At 44.2% G+C, this 25,881-nt stretch overlaps 1 protein-coding gene across 1 annotated transcript; it reads left to right on the top strand.

The window, feature by feature from the left end:
• Positions 1-1,172: 1,172 nt before the first annotated feature.
• On the top strand, positions 1,173-21,976 carry LOC139549494 (cholinesterase-like). Its single transcript, XM_071360054.1, has 8 exons — positions 1,173-1,596; positions 7,369-7,630; positions 7,726-7,858; positions 7,948-8,286; positions 8,413-8,723; positions 9,081-9,290; positions 14,789-14,946; positions 21,261-21,976. Exons 1-8 carry the CDS (start codon positions 1,287-1,289, stop codon positions 21,413-21,415), a joined length of 1,878 nt encoding a protein of 625 aa, XP_071216155.1. The 5' UTR covers positions 1,173-1,286; the 3' UTR covers positions 21,416-21,976.
• The last annotated feature ends 3,905 nt before the right edge of the window (positions 21,977-25,881 follow it).

The following is a 25,881-nucleotide window of genomic DNA, read 5'->3' as shown; positions in this document are numbered from 1 at the left end:
GGGCAGGTAGCGTTCTCCTGGCATCCACCAAATACATATTTGTCCGTCTGACTGGCAGATGGTGAAGTGTGATTCATCACTCCAGAGAACGCGTTTCCACTGCTCTAGAGTCCAATGGCGGCGAACTTTACACCACTCCAACCAACGCTTGTCATTACGCATGGTGATCTTAGGCTTGTGTGCAGCTCTTCGGCCATGGAAACCCATTTCATGAAGCTCCCGACGAAGAGATATTGTGCTGATCTTGCTTTCAGAGGTTGTAACTCGGTAGTGAGTGTTGCAACCGCTCCCGTTCTGTGAGCTTGTGTGGCCTACCACTTCGTGGCTGAGCCATTGTTGCTCCTAGATGTTTCCACTTCACAATAAAAGCACTTACAGTTGACGTGGGAAGCTCTAGTAGGGCAGAAATTTGACAAACTGACTTGTTGAAATTGTGGCATCCTATGGCGGTGCCACGTTGAAAGTCACTGAGCTTTCCAGTGCCATTCAGGCCATTCTACTGCCAATGTTTGTCTACGGAGATTGCATATCTGTGAATTGATTTCATACACCTGTCAGCAACGGGTGTGGCTGAAATAGCCAAATCCACTAATTTGAAGGGGTGTCCACATACTTTTGTGTATGCATAGTGTATTTCCGCCATCTAGGTTGTGTTTTATTTAAAGTCCATGAGGAGAGGTAGATGTGGTATAGATATCCTGCCTGCCAGTTCTATTCATTCTGCCTCTAAGGTCATGTTAGACTTCTGTGAAAATCTGTCTGGTCAGTGTAGACCTGATTAATCCAGGATTTATCCACTATCCCAACAAGCAATCACCCTCTCTAATTTTAGACATTAATATGTTTCGCCCTTTCAGCTGAGTAATCTGAGAAGAGGAAGGCAAATGTGGTGGGTGTGTGTGCACGGCTGTCTAGCGTTGAATGAGTCAGAGGGAGATATTTGATCGTCCCCCCCCCCTCTCACTGTGCACCCCCCCACACACTCTTATCCTGATATCAGCTGAATTCATGGTGTCATTAATAGCTGCCGGCCTCCCTCACTCCCTCCCTCCTTCTCGCTCCACTTCCTCTGCCCTAGTTGTTCTGTGCTTGTTGAAGCCGGTGACTATCTTTGGAAAATCTTGAATGCTTCAACAATCTAATGGATACGTAACTATCAATCATCTCCTGTTATCACTGAGTGATAGTGTGTGTATGGTGTATATTTCTGTTGTGACTGTGTATATTTCTGTTGACCTCCACATCCTTCTGTCTGTTTTCTCCTCTCCAGACTTGAACGTGTTACCATGGTGACCACTCACACACACATCACCCTGTCACTCCTGCTGTTCCACATTCTCCCGGCCACAACGTCTCAGGTTGATGACCTCATCGATGACGTCATTGTCGCCACGGACCGTGGCAGAGTCCGGGGCACTCGGCTTCCCGTACCAGGTGGTGGATATGTCAGGGCATTCCTGGGAATTCCCTATGGGAACCCCCCCGTTGGGGAACTGCGTTTTCGCCCTCCTCAGCCTGCAGATGGGTGGACAGGGGTACTACACGCCACACGCTACCCCAACTCCTGCCTCCAACCCCAGGATACATTATTTCCTGGTAGGGATATGATTTCAAAACGATGACATAGGCTTGTATAGTAAACTGGCATAGATTACTACACCTACATGAATGTACAATATATGTTTGTGTGCCTTTAAACCTGTTGATGTTAGTGACAGGCTACAGTCATTGAGCACGGTTACACGTGATAATCCCATTATTGTGGATAATCATAATAATATAATAGTTAGATTAAAACATTTACATGGTTTTCAAGAAGAACGATCTCCCTAATAGTCCTGTTGACATGGACACGTCTGAAATCAGGCTACCTGATGGCATTCTGATAAATTCAGAAAATCGGCAGTTAAAAAAAACATTCTACCACAGCGAATGTGTTATTTTGGGGAAGTATGTTTGATTCTGAGTTCAGTCATATAAAATGTGTAGGTGAAAACTACTTCTAAGACGCGTACATACAGTTGTTCCCAACTCACTTCACTCGCGCTAAAGAGGGAGGCTCTCGGCTGGTGCTGGCACAGATCAAACACATCGCCGGAACGCCGAATAAGTTGTTTACATGTTCTAATAAGTCGAAGATCGCTGAGAAAACCAGGTGTTTTTATCAGCTTACTTACATTTTGACCTTATGCCGACTTAAGATAAACAGAGTAACGTGTTTACATGACTATTGCATAATCTGGCTACGGCCACAATCAGTTTAATATAAAAATATTACTATGCATGTTGTCGTGGATATTCTAAAATAAGGATCCGAGTCAAAGTCAAACCAAGATTATTTTTCTCTGAGCTCAGAGTGAATAACAGGGCGTTCTAATAGGGCAGTTCCACACAGTTTCACAAGGTTAGTCACATACTCAGTTATGTGGACACATACAATTGAAATGTTCCATTATACTTCTCCCTTTTTTTAATCCCTGAACAATTATTTAATACATTTTAAATGTAGCAAGCTTCTAAAGGAATAATATCCCGTAGTCCACCAATTCCTCCTTGTGTCATCGGTTGTGAGACTGAGTTTAAAACCTCCAACCCCTCACAAATCATATACACTTCTAACTTGCCAGTTTATGCTAATGATTAGATACAATCATTTAAAGAAGGGATTCTTCTTCCAGAGCTGAGGGGTGAGGGGTTGGTGCCCAACTGGGCACTGGGTAAAGGTCAGACATCACTGTCTTTAGCAGAAAAGGGTAGCTCAGCTAATCCTTCACAACTGGATTCTGGCCCTGGGTCATGGCAAAAATTAACATTACATTTGGTCTTGGATTCGTTACCAGTTTTAAACACATATTGCAGCAACATTTTAGCATGAGAACAATAAACAGAATCAGTACAGTGACTAAAACAAATGGATGGACACAGTTGCTTGATCCATCCTCCAAACGCGGAGACTATGGACAGTCAGGCTGTCTTTCCCACACAACCTTTACCTATAATACACCAGGTGGCCACCAGAAAACCCACAGTGGGGATAGGGGGATTACTACTATTACCAGGACGTGAATAAGCATCACAGAGTTTGGGGGCTTTACAATGTCATGTCGTCTGGTCTCTTTTGGGGATAGGTGATAAAGGGCAGGAATGACATCACACTTAGGGTGTGATTCAGTCCCAGTGGGACCCCATACATGGAACTCCCTTGTATGGGGTCCCAGACCCAACATGACCTCTCACCAACTGCTGCTTTAGCCACAATGTTGGCTCTACTCAGAAAGAAATTGGGATGTTGTTGGGCTGGGGGGGGGGGTCCTTCAATGCCCTCCTCTGCTGCTTCTAACATCTGGGCCTATACTCCAGGTCTGCATTGGTTCCTTAGGCTCGGGACCTTCTTCTACGATGACCATCTACTTCTGGGCCGCTACTCCGGGCCGGCGTCGGTCCCTTTGGCTCAAGACCTTGTCATGGAAATTCAAAACGTAAAGAGAAGAAAGACTATAGATTCTTCAAACAACAACTTTTTTATAAGATTTACAAAAATGGAGCGGCTAACAATCGCTGGAGTCCAACGAAGAGATTTGGTTCTTAGCTTTCATGAGAAACTACAACCTCTTTTTTTACGTGGCAGTTAGCAGATGTGTGGAAACAGGGGCGGAATATAGTGTAAAAGGTGATCTGTTCCTTCCTGCAAGTTTCCACACAGCTACGTTCATGCAGATTGTGAGAACAGGATGTCACATGCTGCGGTTGCACCCGAACGGCTACTATTTGTACGCCAAGACTTATGACTAAGTCACACAAGACAAGTTTGCATCAGTAAAAAACACTGTAGAGTGTGTTCTTCTGGCATCTGACCAATAGAGAAGCTGAGAGTCATTGCTGCTAAGACACACAAAAACAGACAGACAGAAAATAAAATGGTGCAACGCAGTCCCGTGGCCATCTTCCCCTTCTGGGGATGGAACTCTCCTACGCAAGTATAAACACCATGGGACCACGCAGCCATCATACCGCTCATGAAGGAGACGCTTCTGTCTCCTAGAGATGAACGTACTTTGGTGCGAAAAGTGCAAATCAATCCCAGAACAACAGCAAAGGATCTTGTGAAGATTCTGGAAGAAAACAGGTACAAAATGATCTATATCCACAGTAAAACGTGTCCTATGTCGACATAAGCTGAAAGGCCGCTCAGCAGGGACGAAGACACAGCTCCAAAACCGCCATAATGAAGCAAGACTACGTTTGCAACTGCACGTGGGGCCAAAGATCCTACTTTTTGGAGAAATGTCCTCCTGTCTGTTGAAACAAAAATAGAACTGTTTGGCCATAATGACCTTCGTTATGTTTGGAGGAAAAAGGGGGACGCTTGCAAGCTGAGGAACACCATCCCAACCGTGAAGCACGGGGGTGGCAGCATCATGTTGTGTGGGTGCTTTGCTGCAGGAGGGACTGGTGCACTTCACATAATAGACGGCATCATGAGGGAGGAAAATTATGTGGATATATTGAAGCAACATCTGAAGACATCAGTCAGGAAGTCAAAGCTTGGTCACAAATGGGTCTTCCAAATGGACATTGACCCCAAGCATACTTCCAAAGTTGTGGCAAAACGGCTTAAGGACAACAGGGTCAAGGTATTGGAGTGGCCATCACATAGCCCTGACCTGCATCCTGTAGACAATTTGTGGTCAGAGCTGAAAAAGTGCATGCGAGCAAGGAGGCCTACAAACCTGACTCAGTTACACCAGCTCTGTCAGGAGAAATGGGCCAAAATTCACCAAACTTATTGTGGGAAGCTTGTGGAAGGCTCCCCGAAAAGTTTGACCCAAGTTAAACAATTTAAAGGCAATGCTACCAAATACTAATTGAGTGTATGTAAACTTCTGACCCACTGGGAATGTGATGAAAGAAATAAAGGCTGAAATAAATCATTCTCTAATATTATTCTGACATTTCACATTCTTAAAATAAAGTGGTGATCCTAACTGACCTAATGACAGGACATTTTTACTAGAATTAAATGTCAGGAATTGAGTTTAAATGTTTTTAGCTAAGGTGTATTTAATCTTCCGACTTCAACTGTATATACATGTACAATATATGTTTTAAAACTTTTAATTAACTAGGCAAGTCAATTAAGAACAAGTTATTTTTTTACAAAGACGGCCTACCCCGGCCAAACCCTCCCCTAACCCGGGCGACGCTGGGCCAATTGTGCACCGCCCTATGGGACTCCCGATCACGACTAGTTGTGATACAGCCCGGGACCAAACCAGGGTTTGTAGTGACACACCTTAAACTGCTGTGCCACTTGGGAGCCTTCACATGATCACCTACATGTTTCACACGACCTAGAAACCCTTTTTGACTTTCACAGGGAAGATAGAGAACACCGTTTCACACCAATCTTGATAAGAATGAGATTGGGCAAGGACCACAAAGCCCATACTCTCAACATCCCAATAATGGATAGCCCAAGCTACAATCCAGTGGGATTTCTGATTACCTCCCTCTCGTAAGACACAAAAAGATAAGGTTTCCCTAGGAGGAAACCTACCTAGACTCACTGGATTCTTACAAATGTTGAATTAGTTTCAGAAGCCACCTGCAGGACGAGCAGTCCACCCTCCCCTCACTTTGTGGTCTACTCACAGTTTAGGGGCAGCTCTCTGTCTCTCCTTCTCGCCTTTCCGAATCCTAATTTGACCTATTGATAAATTATCCAACCCAAATTTAGAATGACAGTCCTTAGTGCTTCACGTTGGTTCTATCACTTTAATATAAGACCCTCAATTTAGCACACGCCACACTGTTCCCAGCTGAATTATCCCTTCTATGAATCTAGATACCATCTGTGGTCACCTTCACCATAACCTTGAGAGACGACAGAACAGAATACCAGTTTAGTGTAGGGCATTTCTGATTCAAGAAATCCAGACAAATGATTTATTGTATGACAAATTATACATTATTCAACAATCTTAATACAGATTTCTAAGACAAATGTCAACTAGAATAACAACACACCATTAAAACAATTTTTGCAAATGTCCTTATACTCCTTTATCATATTGGCGACCTCACCGCAGAGTTACAGGGTCAGAGAGTTAGAGGGCTAATCCTTGGGAGAAATACCACCATCCAGCAGACACAATCTGATGAGATTTGTTATTGAAGCAAGACAAAAACAAAGAAAATTAAACAAAACAATGAAAACAAAACAAAATAACAACAGCAATACACATACATCACTCTAGGTGGGAAAAACTTCAATCCAATTGAAGTAACTGTCAACTATTACCAACATATATTTTTTTTTATTTTTACAGGAAGGCATGTGAGGAAAACAATTTGCATATTTAACAAAGCGCGCTAGGGGACTGGTAATTCCCCCTTTGGACACTACTCACATTGTGATTAATGCATCCCAAAAAAACATGTGAAATCAAAATAACAAATACAATTGGAATTACGACCTTTGATAACTCCCGTTTAACCAATCGACATTGGATATTCACTGTTTGCTTCACATTCATTTTATTGGTTATTAATCTTATAATTTACATTCTAAGAAATAGCAATCCTCAGGATCCACTATTCCTCCTGTCAAAAGGGTTAGTCATTCACCCTTATTCTCTCATACATGTTCAACACCCCACTGTTCAGTATTCAACTTTCACTTCTCTATTTTCACCACCCGTAGCTCTCAGGCTATATAGACATTTATTGTATGCCTATTTTCACTACCCGTAGCTCTCAGGATACATAGACATTTATTGTATGCCTGTTTTCACTACCCGTAGCTCTCAGGATACATAGACATTTATCTTATGCCTACAAACAGTAATGTCAACGGGGCTCTCACTAGCCCTGCCAAGTCCACTCTCTGGGATTTAGGATCCTTGTCACTACTTTTACTTTCACTACAAATTAATTTAAATTGACTTGCCGAAGTTTAGTGGGTTGTAAATTGACTTACTGAAATTCAGTGGGTTGTCATGTTCAAATTCGTGAATGTGGTGAGTTCCCCCTGGCAGTCATCAGTGTAGGTCTGGTCAGGGCGGGTCCATGTCATCTTTGGTTGGACAGGAATTTCTCTCACGCAAACAGTGACACCGGTGTCTCCTTCGCATACCTTCACTGATGCTCTCCCCATACACAATCCCACATCCAAGTCCGTGACGCCATTTAAAATTGGTCCACAGGCATGACACTATGCGGTAGAGAATGCTACTTCTAGGAATGCACAATTCCTCTTTACTTAGCGCCCGCATCGACAATAATTTTTTACAATGTAAACGTACTCAATGTTGTTTTGTAATCAAGTCATTATCTACACGTACTTGACTCTGACTTCCTTACTCCCAGGGTTCCGTGGAGCTGAGATGTGGAACCCCAACACCAAGATGAGTGAAGACTGTCTCTACCTCAACATATGGACTCCTCCCCCTTTGTTTAAGAGAGAGGACCCTAAACGTTACAAGAGCTCCTCCCCTGGTTCCTCATTGGCTCCTGTCATGGTGTGGATATACGGAGGCGGGTTCACTACAGGCACCGCCTCCCTAGACCTGTATGACGGACAATTCCTTAGCCAATCAGAAGGCGTCGTGGTGGTGTCTATGAACTACAGGTTGTCCTGGCACAATATAATTAGACTAACGTACTTATTTGAGCTTCATGTTTTAAAAATACACCGATAATAACGTTTGTTTTCATTGGACACAGGCTCGGCCCATTGGGTTTCCTGTCTCTTCCTGAGAGCGAGGGTGTCCGTGGTAACGCTGGAATGCTGGACCAGCGCTTGGCTCTGTACTGGGTAGCCAATAACATTGCTGCCTTCGGTGGCGACCCTTCAAAGGTTACTCAGCTTTTTTCTATTACTCTTTTTTTGTTGTTATTCTTTGTTTTACCACGTTTAGTTTTTCTCTGTTTTTATGTTGTTGTCAGGTGACGTTGTTTGGGGAAAGTGCTGGCTCTGCGTCTGTAGGTCTCCATCTCCTCTCCCCTGGCAGCCATGGTCTGTTCAACAGGGCAATACTACAGAGTGGTTCTCCTAACACTCCATGGGCTGTCACGACCCAACAGCAGGCCTGGAACAGGTCCCTGTCCCTGGGTAGGCTGCTGGGTTGTCCCCTGGCACCTCTGGCTGTCCTGGAGCAGTGTCTACAGAAAGCCCATCCAGAGGATATAATCAAGCAGCAGTATAACGTCCTGTCTCTCCCCACACTCCTAGCATTACCATTCACCCCCTCTGTCGACCAAAACTTCCTACCAGACATGCCAGAGGTGTGTATGAATTTATGGTTGCTTGTTTTGGGCCCAAAGGCACTGAACAATGAAGCAGTTGAATCCTGTATATATTTCCAATGGCATAATGTCATAATCTCTAATCTTCTTTATCTGGTCGTATAGGTTCTGCTCCGGACGGGACACTTCCTGAAGACAGAGGTGCTGATTGGTTTGAATCAAGATGAGGGGACCTACTTCCTGGTTTACGGGGCACCAGGATATGACATAACTAGCCAGAGCCTGATCAGCAGGGAGAACTTCCTGAAAGGGGTGGACCTAGTGTTGCCGGGATTCAGTGATGTCACAAGGGAGACAGCCATCTTCCAGTACACTGATTGGACGGATGAGAATAGTGGGATGAATAATCGTGATTTGCTTGGGCGAATGTTGGGAGACCGTGATTTTAACTGTCCTGTGCTGGAGTTTGCCCAGAGGTAAGGACAACATATCAAAGAGTTCCACAAAGCTCTAATGCAGGACTGTCCAATTCTGTTTCTTGAGAGATACCCCTTTGTACGTTTTTAATCCAACCCCAGTTGTAACTAACCTGCTTCAGTTCATCAACCAGGTAATTATTAGACTCAAGTGCATTAGATTAGGGTTCGCATGAAAACTTACAGGATGTTAACTCTCTAGGAACATGGTTGGAGAGCCCAGCTCTAAATTTTGCACAAATACTGCATGTACAGCAATGTGTTAATTACATGCAATGTTGTGTTATGTAGTTAGTATCTGGCCCCCTCTGCTCAGTTTGTAATGAACTCACCAATCATTACCATACCTGCCCCCAGGTACACAGAACATGGGGGTAAGGCCCACCTCTTCCTGTTTGATCACCACTCCTCCACCAATCCCTGGCCAGCATGGATGGGCGTGATGCACGGCTATGAGATTGAGTTTGTCTTTGGAATGCCGCTGAACAGAACCCTGGGATACCTGGAGGAGGAAGTGGTCATGAGCAGGAGGATGATGAAGTACTGGGCCAACATGGCTAGGACCGGGTTAGATTTATTTGACCTTTATTTAACTAGGCAAGTCAGTTAAGAACAAATTCTTATTTTCAATGACAGCCTAGGAACAGTGGGTTAACTGCCTTGTTCAAGGGCAGAACAACATATTTTTACCTTGTCAGCTCAGGGATTTGATCTTGCAACCTTTCAGGTTACTAGTCCAACGCTCTAACCACTAGGCTACCTGCTGCCCCAATGAGATAGACCTCATATATGAGATAGACCTCATATAGACATGGCTAGGACCTGGTGAGACTTCATATAGATATTATATAGAGTCTGGGACCAGGTGAGACATCAAAGAGATTATGCATATAAGACAATATACTTATTTTAAAAGGCACATGACAGTCCGCCTGGACTGACATATTGAGACCTAGGTCTCTTTTACAAATATGCCCTGTATATATACCTTAAGTATACACATTATACTCAACATATACAGTACCAGTCAAAAGATTGGACTCATCCAATCATTCCAGGGGTTTTCTGTATTTTTACTATTTCCTACATTGTTGAATAATAGTGAATACATCAAAACTATGAAATAACATATATGGAATCATGTAGTAACCAAAAAAGTGTTAAACAAATCAACATAGATTTTATATTTGAGATATTTTAAAGTAGCCACCCTTTGTCTTGATGACAGCTTTGCACACTGTTGGCATTCTCTCAACCAGCCTTATGACGCGGTCATTGAGTCGCTGAAAGGTCGCTGGGGCCCCATGGAGCCCAAAAGGAAGAACCCGGTAGTGCTATAGCCCCCTGGGGTGGAGAAGGCCTTCTTCTCCCGGGAGGCCGCTGCTAGCAGCACCTGCCAGTACCCCTTCGTCAGGTCCAAGGTGCTGACGTATCTCGCCATCCCCAAGCGGTCGATCAGTTCGTCCACCCGGGGCTTGGGGTAGGTGTCGAATTTACTGACCTCGTTCAGGCCCCGAAAGTCATTGCAGAACTGGACGGTTCTGTCCGGTTTCAGTATCGGCACTATAGGTCTTGACCACTCACTGTGGGACTCCTCAATTACCCCCACCTCTAGCATTGTTGCCACTTCCCGCTGGACCACAGCCATTGGACTTCTGGTATCCGGTATGGCCGTATACACCTTTTTTCTCCTGGATATGTGGATATGATGTTCCACGAGATCCGTGCATCCCGTCACCTCGGAGAACGCGGCAGTATTCTGCTGGACCAACTCTCTGAGCTCTTGTCGTTGGGTCGGGCTCAGGTCTTCCCCCATGGCAACTTTGACAAAGGGTGGGCTCTGCTGTGGCCGGGTCCATGTTACACACAGTGCCACTCGTGCGTGCCACATCTTCAGTAAATTCACATGGTAAAGTTGGAGGGGTTTGCAGTCATCCTTTCCCTCATCTCCTCCACCTGTCCCAGCACACTGCGAAGGGGGGTCGTTGTCTCCTCCCAGACCTCCTTGGCTATGTCCAGCAGTCCGCGGGGCCAACGGCCATTCAGGAGCTTAAAGATGGAGAACCCAGTGGACGCTTGGTTTACCTCGTGTACTGCAAACATGGTCCCAGTTCCTCCCGTCTCTCTCGAAGACCTTCTTTAGCATCTATTTTAGGGTCTTATTGAAGCGTTCGACTAGCCCTTCCATTTGTGAATGATGCACACTGGTCCTCACCTGTTTGATTCGTAATATATTGCAGACATCTTTCATCACAAGAGACATGAATGCGGTGCCCTGGTCCGTCAGGATTTCCTGCGGAATACCCACCTGGCTGAATAAATGTGATGCCTTTCGCTGCTGTGTGCGTAACGGTATTACCTCAGGAAACCAGGTGGCGTAAGCCAAGGTTACCTGGATGTATTGCACTCCAGGCAGGTACGTCAGTAGTCCTCCACGGCGTGCTTGACTCCAGGGCCAGTGGAACCAATTCCCGATCCGCTCCCTGGTTTTCGCCATCCCCAGGTGTGCCCCAAGCAAGTGGGTGTGGGCAAGGTGCTAGACAGTCCTAACATAGTGGCTGGGTTTGAGAAACAAGTCTTTTGTCTCCCCATTGTGCTTTACTACCTGACACAATAAACAATGCTTGATGGCGAAGTGGGGGTAGCGCCACTCACTTACCCCAGGTAACAGTACGCCATCCACCACAATCACCTGTCCCCTCGCGTTCTTGAGATTGGGGTCTTCTAACTGGGCTGTCCGGAACTGACCCATAAAGATTCCCGTGTGGTGAGTTCTGTCTGGTGCCTCCACCTCCATAAAGGGGAGCCTGAGGTCTTCCTCGAACGATGGCTCGCTTCCCAGAGTGGGGTCGTCTCCCTCCTCCGGGTCCGAATCAGGCACAGTGGACACCTCTCAAGGTGGGGCGTCCTTTTTCCTCTCCTTCCTACCTCGCGTGCGTGCCTCCCCAGGTCTCTCCTCCACAGCGCCTGGAAGAGAGGTCAATCTCTACCATGGAGAATGGAAACAGGCAGGTAAGGAACAGCCACCACAAGCATCTGGCACTCCCCCCTTGGGTTGGTTATCCACACTGGCACGATTGGGTACCTCTTCGTGTCCCTGTGTACACAGGACACTGTCACCTCCTCGTCCCCCGGGTTCGTCTTTCCCCTCTTGTGTGAGCCACTACGGGTGGACAAGGGTCACCATACTGACGGACTCCAGCAGAGCGCTGGTGTCGACGCCATCGACTCGACTCGTACAGGAACCATCAGAGGAGCCATCTCGTTGTGTGCCAAACAGAAGGTGACATAGCTCGCCATCTGGGTTATCCCAAATCACGTAGGTTTGGCTCGGTCCTTCTTCTCAGCTTCTGCTCTGTGTCGGTCTCTCTCTTCTCCCCCGCGGTATACCACAGTGCTCCTTTTATGTGGCCTCCACTGCTGAAACATGACATTTACATAAGTATTTAGACCCTGTACTCAGCACTTTGCTTAACCTCTCTGGGAGTGGGACACATGCTGGGAGTGGGACGCATGCGTCCCACATGGCCAACATCCAGTGAAAGTGCAGAGCGCCAAATTCAAATAAATTACTAACAAAATGTAACTTTCATGAAATCACACATGCAATACACCAAGTTAAAGCTACACTTGTTGTGAATCCAGCCAAGGTGTCAGATTTCAAAAAGGCTTTACGACGAAAGCACACCAAACGATTATGTTAGGTCAGTACATAGTCAAAGAATAACACAGCCATATTTTTTGCCAAAGAGAGGAGTCACAAAAAGCAGAAATATAGATAAAATGAATCACTAACCTTTGATGATCTTCATCAAATGACACTCATAGGACTTCATGTTACACAATAGAAGTATGTTTTGTTCGATAAAGTTCATATTTATATCCAAAAATCTAAGTTTACATTGTCCCGTTACGTTCAGTAATGTTTTGCTTCCAAAACATCCGGTGATTTTGCAGAGAGCCACATCAATTTACAAAAATACTCATCATAAATGTTGTTGAAAATACAAGTGTTATGCATGGAACTTTAGATTAACTTCTCCTTAATGCAACCGCTGTGTCAGATTTTTTAAAAGCTTTACCAAAAAATCACACCATGCAATAATCTGAGTACAGCGCTCAGAGCCCAAACAAGCCATACAGATATCCGCCATGTTGCGGAGTCAACAATGTCAAAAATAGCATTATAAATATTCACTTACCTTTGATGATCTTCATCAGAATGCACTCCCAGGAATCCCAGTTCCACAATAAATGTTTGATTTGTTCGATAAAGTCCATCATTTATGTCCAACGAACTCCTATTTGTTCGCGCTTTTAGTACACAATCCAAACTCATGACGCATGGTCAGGTCCAGGCGAAAGTTCAGACAAAAAGTCATATTACAGTTCGTAGAAACATGTCAAACGAAGTATAGAATCAACCTTTAGGATGTTTTTATCATAAATCTTCAATAATGTTCCAACCGGAGAATTCCTTTGTCTGTAGAATTGCAATGGAACGCAAGCAACCTCTCACGTGGACGCGCTTGACCAGCTCATGCCACTCTGGCAGAGCTCTGACTCATTCAGCTCCCATTCCCCCCTCCTTCACAGTAGAAGCATTAAACAAGGTTCTACAGACTGTTGACATCTAGTGGAAGCCTTAGGAAGTGCAATATGACCCCATTTCCACTGTATCTTGGATAGGCAAAGAGTTGAAAAACTACAAACCTCAGATTTCGCACTTCCTGGTTGGATTTTGACACACTTGTATTTGGGCATTGTCTCCCATTCTCTGCAGATCCTCTCAATCTCTGTCAGGTTAGATGGGGAGCGTCACTGCACAGCTATTTTCAGGTCTCTCCAGAGATGTTCGATCGGGTTCAAGTCCTGGCTCTGGCTGGACCACTCAAGGTCATTCAGAGATTTGTTCCGAAGCCACTTCTGCGTTGTCTTGGCTGTGTGCTTAGGGTTGTTGTCCTGTTGGAAGGTGAAACTTTGCCCCAGTCTCAGGTCCTGAGCGCTCTGGAGCAGGTTTTCATCAAGGATCTCTCTGTACTTTGCTCTGTTCATCGTTTCCTCGAACCTGACCAGTCCCCTTGTCCCTGCCGCTGAAAAACAGTCCCACAACATGATGCTGCCACCACCATGCTTCACTGTAGGGATGGTTCCAGGATTCATCCTAATGTGACGCTTGGCAATCCCGCCAAAGAGTTCAATCTTGGTTTCATCAGACCAGATAATCTTGTTTCTCATGGTCTGAGAGTAGGTGCCTTTTGGAAAACTCCAAGCGGACTGGCATGTGCCTTTTACTGAGTAGTGGCTTCCGTCTGGCCACTCTTAAAATAAAGGCCTGATTGGTGGAGTGTTGCTGAGATAGTGGTCATTCTGGAAGGTTCTCCCATCTCCACAGAGAAACTCTAGTGGTCTTTTAGAGTTACCACCGGGTTCTTGGTCACCTCCCTGACCAATGCCCTTCTCCCCCGATTGCTCAGTTTGGCCGGGCGGCCAGCTCTAGGAAGAGTCTTGGTGGTTTCTAACTTCTTCCTTTTAAGGATGATGGTGGCCACTGTGTTCTTGGGGATCTTCAATGCTGCAGAAATCTTTTGGTACCCTTCTCCAGATCTGTGCCTCGACACAATCCTTTCTCTGAGCTTTACGGACATTTCCTTTGACCTCATGGCTTGGTTTTTGCTCTGACATGTGCTGACAACTGTGGGACCTTATATAGACACGATTAGACACGATTAACCTGAGCTCAACTTCGAGTCTTTAAACAAAGGGTCTGAATACTTATGTAAATAAGGTTTTTCTGGTTTGTTTTTATACATTTGCAAACATTTCTAAAAATCAGTTTTTCTTTTGTCATTGATGAGTATTTTATTTTATCCATTTTAGAATTAGGCTGTAACGTAACAAAATGTGGAAAAAGTAAAGGAGTCTGAATACTTTCTGAATGCACTGTACATACATCCTAACATACAAACATTATAATAGAAAAACTATATGAGGTTTAAGTCAGTGTAAAATTACTCTCATGGTTTACTTACATAATTGGTTGGTTGTTGTGTTTTCCCTGGCAGGAACCCAAGCATAGAGGAAGGGGATTGGCCACTTTTCACCGTGGACCAACAGGAATACATCACCCTAAACTCATCCCCTCCACACACACAAAAGAGGCTTGCAGCTCATCAATGCCAGTTCTGGAACAACTTCCTCCCCAAACTGCAGGACGTCACTGGTGAGAACACAAGCAGGCACAAACATGCGCAAGTGTGACGGCCGTGTCAGGCCGCATCTCAAAAATATCCTTTCTTCTTTTGCACACTAACCTTGCACATAGTGGTCCAAGGATTGAGTGATGCTGCATCAGGTCCATCCAGGGGCCTCTGGTGCCTAAACTAGCCTGTGGAGGTGCACCATGGCTGGGTTGGCCCAGGCTCAAGCTCCCCCTCTTCTTCAAAAACTGTGGAGGGTGAATAACACTCTCTCTCCACTGCAATTCATTTATTAGACACACACATCGGGCTCATTATACAAACAGAATCCGTGGCCTCCCCGGTTTGAAACTCATGATGCGGGTGTGCATGTGTATGAGGTGCAACCCATGGGGGAATTTTCAGCTCAAGATAATTTTGTCATTAAACTACTTGGTCAAAGATAACTCATCGGAATTGTTTTATTTAGGAAGCCTTTTTAGATTCACTTGCGTTATTTCATTGTTTAGGCTTTTTGAAAGACTACAGTATTGTGTAGATATGAGGTTGATATCTAAATGGAGGCTGAGTTTTCTAAATGTTAGTTTGTTTGGAGTTCAATGCAAAAAAAACATTTACTTTTAGTTGGTTAGGTTTTCTTTCATCCTAAGAGATAAAAGCTGATAGCTTAACATTGTTTTGGAGTTTGTGTGTATTTGATTGGAGCAGGACATTGGAGACCCCGGCCTTTGTGATTTGGGAAAGCGTGATTGATTTTGACTTTGAGATGGAGTCTAATTCCTGTGCACAGATTCCACTGTTTGTTTTGCTTCGTTGCACAGAATGGCACAAAAAAAAACGTTTTCTCTGTCTTAATTTGTTGCACACACACACACACACACACACACACACACACACACACACACACACACACACACACACACACACACACACACACACACACACACACACACACACACACACACACACACACACACACACACACACACACACACACACACACACACACACACACACACACACCTCCTGATGTGCAGAGGTGGTTGATGCCAGCACAATGTTGTTGCCATTGTCATTTGCAGTGTTATTTATGGTTGGCTTTGTCCGAAGTCTATTAGATGGGGGTGAGCATTGCATTCAAAAGATATAGCAAAGCATGAACAAACTGGAACAGAGTGAACAATGTGAATGACAAAGAACTTTGGAAATTATCGCATATTGGGAAAAGCAAGAGGCAAATATTTTTGTAAAGGTCAAAGGTAAAAACACCAATTTGGCATTAATACGTGTTTTATTGGAATAATGTGTATGGAGTCGATGCCTAATCATTAACTTTCCTCATTAGCTGTCCCTTTACTAACAAACAAAAATTCTCCCAACTCTCGCTCTCTCGCTTGCTCTCTCGGTCTCCCTCTCACTGTTTCTCTCTCTAGGTTGCTAGGTGATGAGTGTTCTTTAGGTCTGGTAATGTGACATGGTGAGTGTTCTTTAGGTCTGGTAACGTGACATGGTGAGTGTTCTTTAGGTCTGGTAATGTGACATGGTGAGTGTTCTTTAGGTCTGGTAACGTGACATGGTGAGTGTTCTTTATGTCTGGTAACGTGACATGGTGAGTGTTCTTTATGTCTGGTAACGTGACAAGGTGAGTGTTCTTTAGGTCTGGTAACGTGACAAGGTGAGTGTTCTTTATGTCTGGTAACGTGACAAGGTGAGTGTTCTTTATGTCTGGTAACGTGACAAGGTGAGTGTTCTTTAACAATATTCTAGTTGTTCTTTAATTAGAACAAAAAAGTTGTTGCCATTCGTCAGTCAGACAATCGAATCCGCCAACAGAGGAGAAAGGCATTGAAGAACCAGCGGAGACCAACTGAGATGTGAAGTCCAAAGAAAGCAATGAGTGGTTCCGATCCTGGTTAAACTTGAGACAAGGCTACAAAGCACACTTTTAAATACAACAAAACAAACGGAGTAAATACACTTCGGAACTGAGGGTTGAACACATCCTCATTCGTGTCTCCATCACAACCCCACTTTTGCACAGCTGATGCTGGCTATATAATTTTTCAAACAATTGTTTACAGACAGATTTTTTCACTTATAATTCACTGTATCACAATTCCAGTGGGTCAGAAGTTTACATACGCTAAGTTGACTGTGCCTTTAAACAGCTTGGAAAATTCCAGGAAATGATGTCATGGCTTTAGAAGCTTCTGATAGGCTAATTGACATAATTCGACTTAATTGGAGGTGTACCTGTGGATGTATTTCAAGGCCTACCTTCAAAACTCAGTGCCTCTTTGGGAAAATCAAAAGAAATCAGCCAAGATGTTGTTGACCTCCACAAGTCTGGTTCATCCTTGGGAGCAATTTCCAAAATGCCTGAAAGTACCACGTTCATCCGTACAAACAATATAAGTACAAGTTTAAACACCATGAGACCACACAGCTGTCATACCGCTCAAGAAGGAGACGCGTTCTGTCTCCTAGAGATGAACATATTTTTGTGCGAAAAGTGCAAATCAATCCCAGAACAACAGCAAAGGACCTTGTGAAGATGCTGGAGGAAACAGGTACAAAAGTATATATATCCACAGTGAACCGAGACCTTTGTCGACATAACCTGAAAGGCCGCTCAGCAAGGAAGAAGCCACTGCTCCAAAACCGCCATATAAAAGCCAGACTACGGTTTGCAACTGCAAATGGGAACAAAGATCGTACTTTTTGGAGAATTGTCCTCTGGTCTGATGAAACAAAAATAGAACTGTTTGGTCATAATGACCATCATTTTGTTAGGAGGAAAAAGTGGGAGGCTTGCAAGCCGAAGAACACCATCCCAACCGTGAAGCACGGGGGTGGCAGCATTATGTTGTGGGGGTGCTTTGCTGCAGGAGGGACTGGTGCACTTCACATAATAGATGGTTTCATGAGGGAGGAAAATTATGTGGATATGTTGAAGCAACATCTTAAGACATCAGTCAGGAAGTTAAAGCTTGGTCGCAAAGGGGTCTTCCAAATGAACAATGACCCCAAGCATACTTCCAAAGTTGTTGCAAAATGGCTTAAGGACAATAATTCACCTAACCTATTGTGGGAACCTTGTGGAAGGTTCCCTGAAACGTTTGACCCAAGTTAAACAATTAAAAGGCAATGCCACCAAATACTAAGGTCTGGTAATGTGAATGTAAACTTCTGACCCACTGGGAATGTGATGAAAGAAATAAAAGCTTAAATAAAAAATTCTCTCTACTGTTATTCTGACGTTTCACATTCTTAAAATAAAGCGGTGATCCTAACTGACCTAAGACAAGGAATTCTTACTAGGTTAAATGTCAGGAATTGTGAAAAAAACTGGGTTTAATAGATGTATTTGGCTAAGGTGTATGTAAACTTCCGACTTCAAGTGTAGATTCCTTATATACGTGTAAAGCAATCCATAAGTTCTAGTATGGTAACATGAATAAGTATATTTCAAGCTAGAACCATAACAGTCCCTCCTTTTTTAATAGTAATTCCTGTTTAACATTATATACGTACACTTTGAAATTACTTATAATGAACAGGAAAAACATGATTAATATTCTCTGTTGATTTATATGTTTTATACCGCTGAGACGTGACCTATAATCACACTATGTGCACTCTTATTTACTCTCCTTTTACTGATAACGGATAATGAATTGTGTCAGGACTTGTGTAATACTGAGTTTAAGTGTCTTTGGCTCAGGTGTATGTAAACTTACGACTTCAAATGTACAATGCATCTCTGTGGCTAAGTAGGTGGTGTTATCGCCTGAGTCCAGGGTCTTTGGTACTCCTCCACACAATTCCTGGTCTTCTAATCAGTAGGGAGTGTACGTCCTTGCACCTTGCCTCAGTCTATTGTTAATTATCCGGACTCACACACAAAGAGCTATTTGAGAATGAGCGACCCATTCATACTCAAGTGAATATCATAATGCAAAACATAGAGAGAGAGAATATTATGATATAAAACAGTGAAGCTATAAGACAGTGTTATAGGGCAATAGTTCACAATCTGTGGTAATAGCTCTATTAAAGAGACAGACCCCCTATGTACTTCGCCTCCGGCCGTCAATACATTTTCACATACAGTAGATCACTCCATCTAACCCATAACACGTTAATCACTACTGCTAGGCCACTTATATAGTTATAAACATACTAAAACATGCTCAAATTATTTAGTCATTTTCTAACATTTCCTCATCTGGAGCTAATTCTACAACATAGAAAATAATAAAAATAAAGAAAAACCGTTGAATGAGTAGTTGTGTCCAAACTTTTGACTGGTACTACATATGTTGGGGTGATTTTAAGGAATACAACACATGTTCAGTATGGGACCAGTATGTTCTCATGCCAGTAGAATCATATGGGCCCAATCTGTTCTCATGCCAGTAGAATCATATGGGACCAGTCTGTTCTCATGGCAGTAGAATCACATGGGACCAGTCTGTTCTCATGCCAGTAGAATCACATGGGACCAGTCTGTTCTCATGGCAGTAGAATCTCATGGGACCAGTCTGTTCTCATCCCTGTAGAATCACATGGGACCAGTCTGTTCTCATCCCTGTAGAATCACATGGGACCAGTCTGTTCTCATGGCAGTAGAATCACATGGGACCAGTCTGTTCTCATGCCAGTAGAATCACATGGGACCAGTCTGTTCTCATGGCAGTAGAATCTCATGGGACCAGTCTGTTCTCATCCCTGTAGAATCACATGGGACCCGTCTGTTCTCATGGCAGTATAATCTCATGGGACCAGTCTGTTCTCATCCCTGTAGAATCTCATGGGACCAGTCTGTTCTCATCCCTGTAGAATCACATGGGACCAGTCTGTTCTCATGGCAGTAGAATCACATGGGACCAGTCTGTTCTCATGGCAGTATAATCTCATGGGACCAGTCTGTTCTCATCCCTGTAGAATCTCATGGGACCAGTCTGTTCTCATCCCTGTAGAATCACATGGGACCAGTCTGTTCTCATGGCAGTAGAATCACATGGGACCAGTCTGTTCTCATCCCTGTAGAATCATATGGGACCAGTCTGTTCTCATCCCTGTAGAATCACATGGGACCAGTCTGTTCTCATGGCAGTAGAATCACCTGGGACCAGTCTGTTCTCATGGCAATAGAATCACATGGGACCAGTCTGTTTTCATGCCAGTAGAATCACATGAAACCAGTCTGTTCTCATGCCAGTAGAATCACATGGGACCAGTCTGTTCTCATGCCTGTAGAATCACATGGGACCAGTCTGTTCCCTTGGCAGTAGAATCACATGGGACCAGTCTGTTCCCTTGGCAGTAGAATCACATGGGACCAGTCTATTCTCATCCATGTAGAATCATATGGGACCAGTCTGTTCTCATCCCTGTAGAATCACATGGGATCAGCTATAGCTAAAGTATAGAGGGATCGTAGGAGTAGATTTCTGAAAGGGAATTTTGATTTTGAGGATGAGCTGAATGTCAAGTCTCATTTCTCACTCGGATTCTGAGATGTTCAGTTATGCTGAGTTGGAAAGTGTTTGAATGTTGGAAACACTTAACTTTACAGCCCCTTCTCAGGCAATCTAAATCATGCTCACTTCTCTGTCTCTCTCTCCTTCGCCCTTCCCTCCTTCTCCCTCTGTCTCTCTCTCCTTCGCCCTTCCCTCTTTCTCCCCTGTCTCTCTGTCCTTCGCCCTTCCCTCCTTCTCCCTCTGTCTCTCTCTGTCCTTCGCCCTTCCATCCTTCTCCCTCTGTCTCTCTCTCTCCTTCAACCCTTCCCTCCTTCTCCCTATGTCTCTCTGTCCTTCGCCCTTCCCTCCTTCTCCCTCTGTCTCTCTCTCCTTCGCCCTTCCCTCCTTCTCCCTCTGTCTCTCTGTCCTTCGCCCTTCCCTCCTTCTCCCTCTGTCTCTCTCTCCTTCGCCTTTCCCTCCTTCTCCCTCTGTCTCTCTGTCCTTCGCCCTTCCCTCCTTCTCCCTCTGTCTCTCTCTCCTTCGCCTTTCCCTCCTTCTCCCTCTGTCTCTCTCTCCTTCGCCCTTCCCTCCTTCTCCCTCTGTCTCTCTCTCCTTCGCCCTTCCCTCTTTCTCCCCTGTCTCTCTCTCCTTCGCCTTTCCCTCCTTCTCCCTCTGTCTCTCTGTCCTTTGCCCTTCCCTCCTTCTCCCTCTGTCTCTCTCTCCTTCGCCTTTCCCTCCTTCTCCCTCTGTCTCTCTCTCCTTCGCCTTTCCCTCCTTCTCCCTCTGTCTCTCTCTCCTTCGCCTTTCCCTCCTTCTCCCTCTGTCTCTCTGTCCTTCGCCCTTCCCTCCTTCTCCCTATGTCTCTCTGTCAGTGAGCGTAGATGAGTTAGAACAGCAGTGGAGGAATCACTTCCATCGTTGGATGTCGTACATGTTGGAGTGGAGGAATTACTACTCTGACCACAGCATGAGCAGCCCAGAGGGTCAGAAGCAGCAGGACTGTGACCAGAGGCCCTTGGAGCCCTAGACATTTGACTGGACCCCTCAACCCATCAAGACTAACTGAAAAATTATACTTTGCTTTTCAACGAGACAATACATTGTGTCGGTAAAGAAAAGTTCACAACCATCATTTGTTTCTGAATGTAATGCCAGACCTTTTCACTGATCACTGCTATATCTGTTTGTTCTTGTCCTTTCAATTGGACCTGTGTCTTGCTTTGTGTATCTGACAATGTTATGTTTCTGTGTGTTTGGTGGGGTAAAGTAATGGGTGACATGATTCTGTGTGTTTGGTTTGGGTACAGTAACATGAGAGATGATTCTGTGTGCAGGAGAGATGTTTGGTGGAGTAAAGTAACAGGAGAGATGTTTGGTGGGGTAAAGTAACAGGAGAGATGTTTGGTGGAGTAAAGTAACAGGAGAGATGTTTGGTGGAGTAAAGTAACAGGAGAGATGTTTGGTGGGGTAAAGTAACAGGAGAGATGTTTGGTGGAGTAAAGTAACAGGAGAGATGTTTGGTGGAGTAAAGTAACAGGAGAGATGTTTGGTGGGGTAAAGTAACAGGAGAGATGTTTGGTGGGGTAAAGTAACAGGAGAGATGTTTGGTGGGGTAAAGAAACAGGAGAGATGTTTGGTGGGGTAAAGTAACAGGAGAGATGTTTGGTGGGGTAAAGTAACAGGAGAGATGTTTGGTGGAGTAAAGTAACAGGAGAGATGTTTGGTGGAGTAAAGTAACAGGAGAGATGTTTGGTGGGGTAAAGTAACAGGAGAGATGTTTGGTGGGGTAAAGTAACAGGAGAGATGTTTGGTGGAGTAAAGTAACAGGAGAGATGTTTGGTGGGGTAAAGTAACAGGAGAGATGTTTGGTGGGGTAAAGTAACAGGAGAGATGTTTGGTGGGGTAAAGAAACAGGAGAGATGTTTGGTGGGGTAAAGTAACAGGAGAGATGTTTGGTGGAGTAAAGTAACAGGAGAGATGTTTGGTGGAGTAAAGTAACAGGAGAGATGTTTGGTGGGGTAAAGTAACAGGAGAGATGTTTGGTGGGGTAAAGTAACAGGAGAGATGTTTGGTGGAGTAAAGTAACAGGAGAGATGTTTGGTGGGGTAAAGTAACAGGAGAGATGTTTGGTGGGGTAAAGTAACAGGAGAGATGTTTGGTGGGGTAAAGAAACAGGAGAGATGTTTGGTGGGGTAAAGTAACAGGAGAGATGTTTGGTGGGGTAAAGTAACAGGAGAGATGTTTGGTGGAGTAAAGTAACAGGAGAGATGTTTGGTGGGGTAAAGTAACAGGAGAGATGTTTGGTGGGGTAAAGTAACAGGAGAGATGTTTGGTGGGGTAAAGTAACAGGAGAGATGTTTGGTGGGGTAAAGAAACAGGAGAGATGTTTGGTGGAGTAAAGTAACAGGAGAGATGTTTGGTGGGGTAAAGTAACAGGAGAGATGTTTGGTGGGGTAAAGTAACAGGAGATTAAGCAGAGTAACAATGCAAAGGTCACATAGTGTTGACTTAAAGAAAATCAATAGGAAATAAACTATTCTGATTGGATTATCTTTTATATGACAAATTATAATCCTTTGACGCAAGATTCATTTGTGTTCATTTATCTGTGTGTGTGTGTGTGTATGTATGTGTGAGTCTTTGTCCGTGTGTACCGTATATGTTCACTGTTTATTTACTGTGTCTGTGTGTGTATTCATGTCGATTTAATGAACAAATTAATTGTTCATACAGAACTATGCATTCTATTTGGTGGGGATAACGCTGACTGCTCTGAGTAGGATGTTCATTGATCTCTTCATCTCTTTTACTTGTTATGTATGTATTTTTCTGTGACAGATGATCTGAGATCCTTAAATGCCGTAGCCTATTATTTGGGCCATAACCAGTTTGAATTGTTCCTCAAAAACCTACACACGCACGCACGCACGCACGCACGCACGCACGCACGCACGCACGCACGCACGCACGCACGCACGCACGCACGCACGCACACACACACACACACACACACACACACACACACACACACACACACACACACACACACACACACACACACACACACACACACACACACACACACAGACTCTGTGTAAGATGACTGCCGGCTCCCACCTCAGACTGTGTGTAGAGGGTGAAGATAGGGGGAGACCGTTGACGTTACCCGTGTCATTGGTGTGCCCTCGTTTATGAAAACATTTGGCATTTTCCAAAGAGAGAGTACATTGTACATTGTGGTGGAAGTCATACCTTATGGATCCTTGCAAAGAGAGAGAGAGAGACTATAAATGAGCTGTCTGGGTGGTACAGAAGGTGAGTTTTTAAGTATGTTTGTGTGATGGCACATGAGCAGTGTAGGTGATGGACCTCTTAAAGGCTTGGTTTTGCTTTCTTCTTTAGTTTGATTGCCTTTGAGGTGTAAAACGTGTGTATATTTAACTTTAAATAAAGTTTCAGTTGTGTCCCATTTTTCATCTTATGTTTAATTTTTTGGGCATCGTTTCACATCATGTCTGTTTCTAAAATTAGGGTTTCTGGATTGCCTAGAACTTAGAAAAATTGTTTTGATGTGATTGTGTCTTTTGCCTATCAAATCACTGTCAGAACAGATTTGGGCTTGTATATGTAAGTCTGACACTTTAACATTTAACATGTTTTATTGTGACACATACACACATATATCCACACACACAAACACACATTAGAGCTGCCTACTCTGCAAGGTCCTTTATCTCAATGGCATTTCCTGGTTTAAATAAAGGTTAAAAAGTAATACGAATAAAAAAGTGACAGCCAACCTCACAACTACTGGTCGTTCGTCTGAGGTGGCTGTGAGGTGAGGCCTGATTTATCACTGTGGAGGCTGGACGACTGCTCTGGAAGGCAGGGACAGTCTCTTTAGGGTCAGACACTAGACTGAGGTTTAAATAATGAAAGGAATCTAAATGATAGATAAAATAGAGAAAGATAGGTAGAAAGGACCAGACACGAGGAGGAGGGAGAGAAGGGCAGACAGAGTGGGCTTGAAGAGAGAGAAAGTGAGAGAAAGAGCGAGTTGTCCACAGGGACCTGGGTTATTTCTCCTAGTGATTTCCGCTGTGCCTAGAGGTTCCTGCCCTAGAAAACCACTGCGTTGTCTCTAATTAGACACCTAATTGCAATCCAAAGCTGGCATAGATTTAGACCAATAGTTTACCTCGCCTCTTTTTCTCTCCTCTTCATCTCTTTTGTTACTGGGTTACACCCGAGTATTGACCACAGTGTTATCATAGACAGTTACAGACAGGCAGACTGGGTTACACTCGGGTATTGGCCACAGAGTCTTATCATAGGGCGTTACAGACAGGCAGACTGTGTTACCCCTGCGTATTGAGACTCTAATTTCAGGGCCAAATGGAAGGAGAGAAGCAGAGGGTGAGACAGGGAGAGATACAGAGGGAAAGGAGAGAGAGATTGGGGACATAGAGAGAAAATGCTTGTCCCTATGAAGGTATGAATTCAAAATGAATTTAAATGGAACTTGTGGTTAGAAAAATGTCCACATAGTCAGATAGTAACAGTCTAATCTGACACCAGCTTGACAAATGCATGACATCACAATTTGAAGGAGAAAACACACTAAACTGTAAGACTCAAAAGGTAGTCCCCGCCCCCAGCTAACATGAATTCCCCATAGATGTACACGTATTCTCCCTCCTGAGACGTCATAAGATGCCAGGGAATAAATGCCATGGCAACGTGAGAGCTGATGTGCACTATGCTGTCATCGGGGATAGAGTGACGCATCATTTCAATGAGACAGGCAAATTATAGAGAAAAAGATTGAACGATAGAGAGAGAGAAAATTAAACACAGCCTCTGAAAGTGTGAAGGGATTTCTTGACATTGAACAACAGAGGGGGAGACAGGTGAAATGTAGAAAGCTTATGATGGAGAAAAGTGGAAAGTATAATATAATTATTTGAGGAAGATAAGACAAGTTTTGTAACAACTCTCCAAGCTCATGTTTTTATGCATACAATGTAGTTTAGCGACGGCTGGGCCGATACTTGTTTGAAATAAAGTGACAAATGTTATTGTTCTTTCTTGCTTCATCTCTCTCTCTCGCTCTCTCTCTCTGTCTCTCTCTGTCTCTGTCTCTCTCTCTCTCTTGCTCTATCTCTCTCTCTCGTGCTCTCTCTCTCTCTCCATCGTGCGCCATCTATCTCTCTCTCCATCTTGCTTTCTCCATCTCTCCATCTTGCTCTCTCTCTCTCTCTCTGTCTCTCTCTCTCTCTCTCTCCCTCCATCTCCATCTCATCTCGCTCCATTTCTTTCCCAATCTCTCTCTCTATCTCTCTCTCTCACTCCATCTATCTATCTCTCTCCATCTAGCTCCCTTTCTCTCTCTCTATTGTTGTCCTATCTGTTCTCTTTCTGATGTAGGTTGTGTAAGACTTTCCTCAGCTGAAGTATACTGTTAGACGTAAACTAGGCCAAGGTGGAATGGGC

The sequence above is a fragment of the Salvelinus alpinus genome, chromosome 22 (assembly GCF_045679555.1).
Source record: "Salvelinus alpinus chromosome 22, SLU_Salpinus.1, whole genome shotgun sequence".
Taxonomy (NCBI): Eukaryota; Metazoa; Chordata; class Actinopteri; order Salmoniformes; family Salmonidae; genus Salvelinus; species Salvelinus alpinus.
This window is presented reverse-complemented; position numbering and strand designations above follow the sequence as displayed.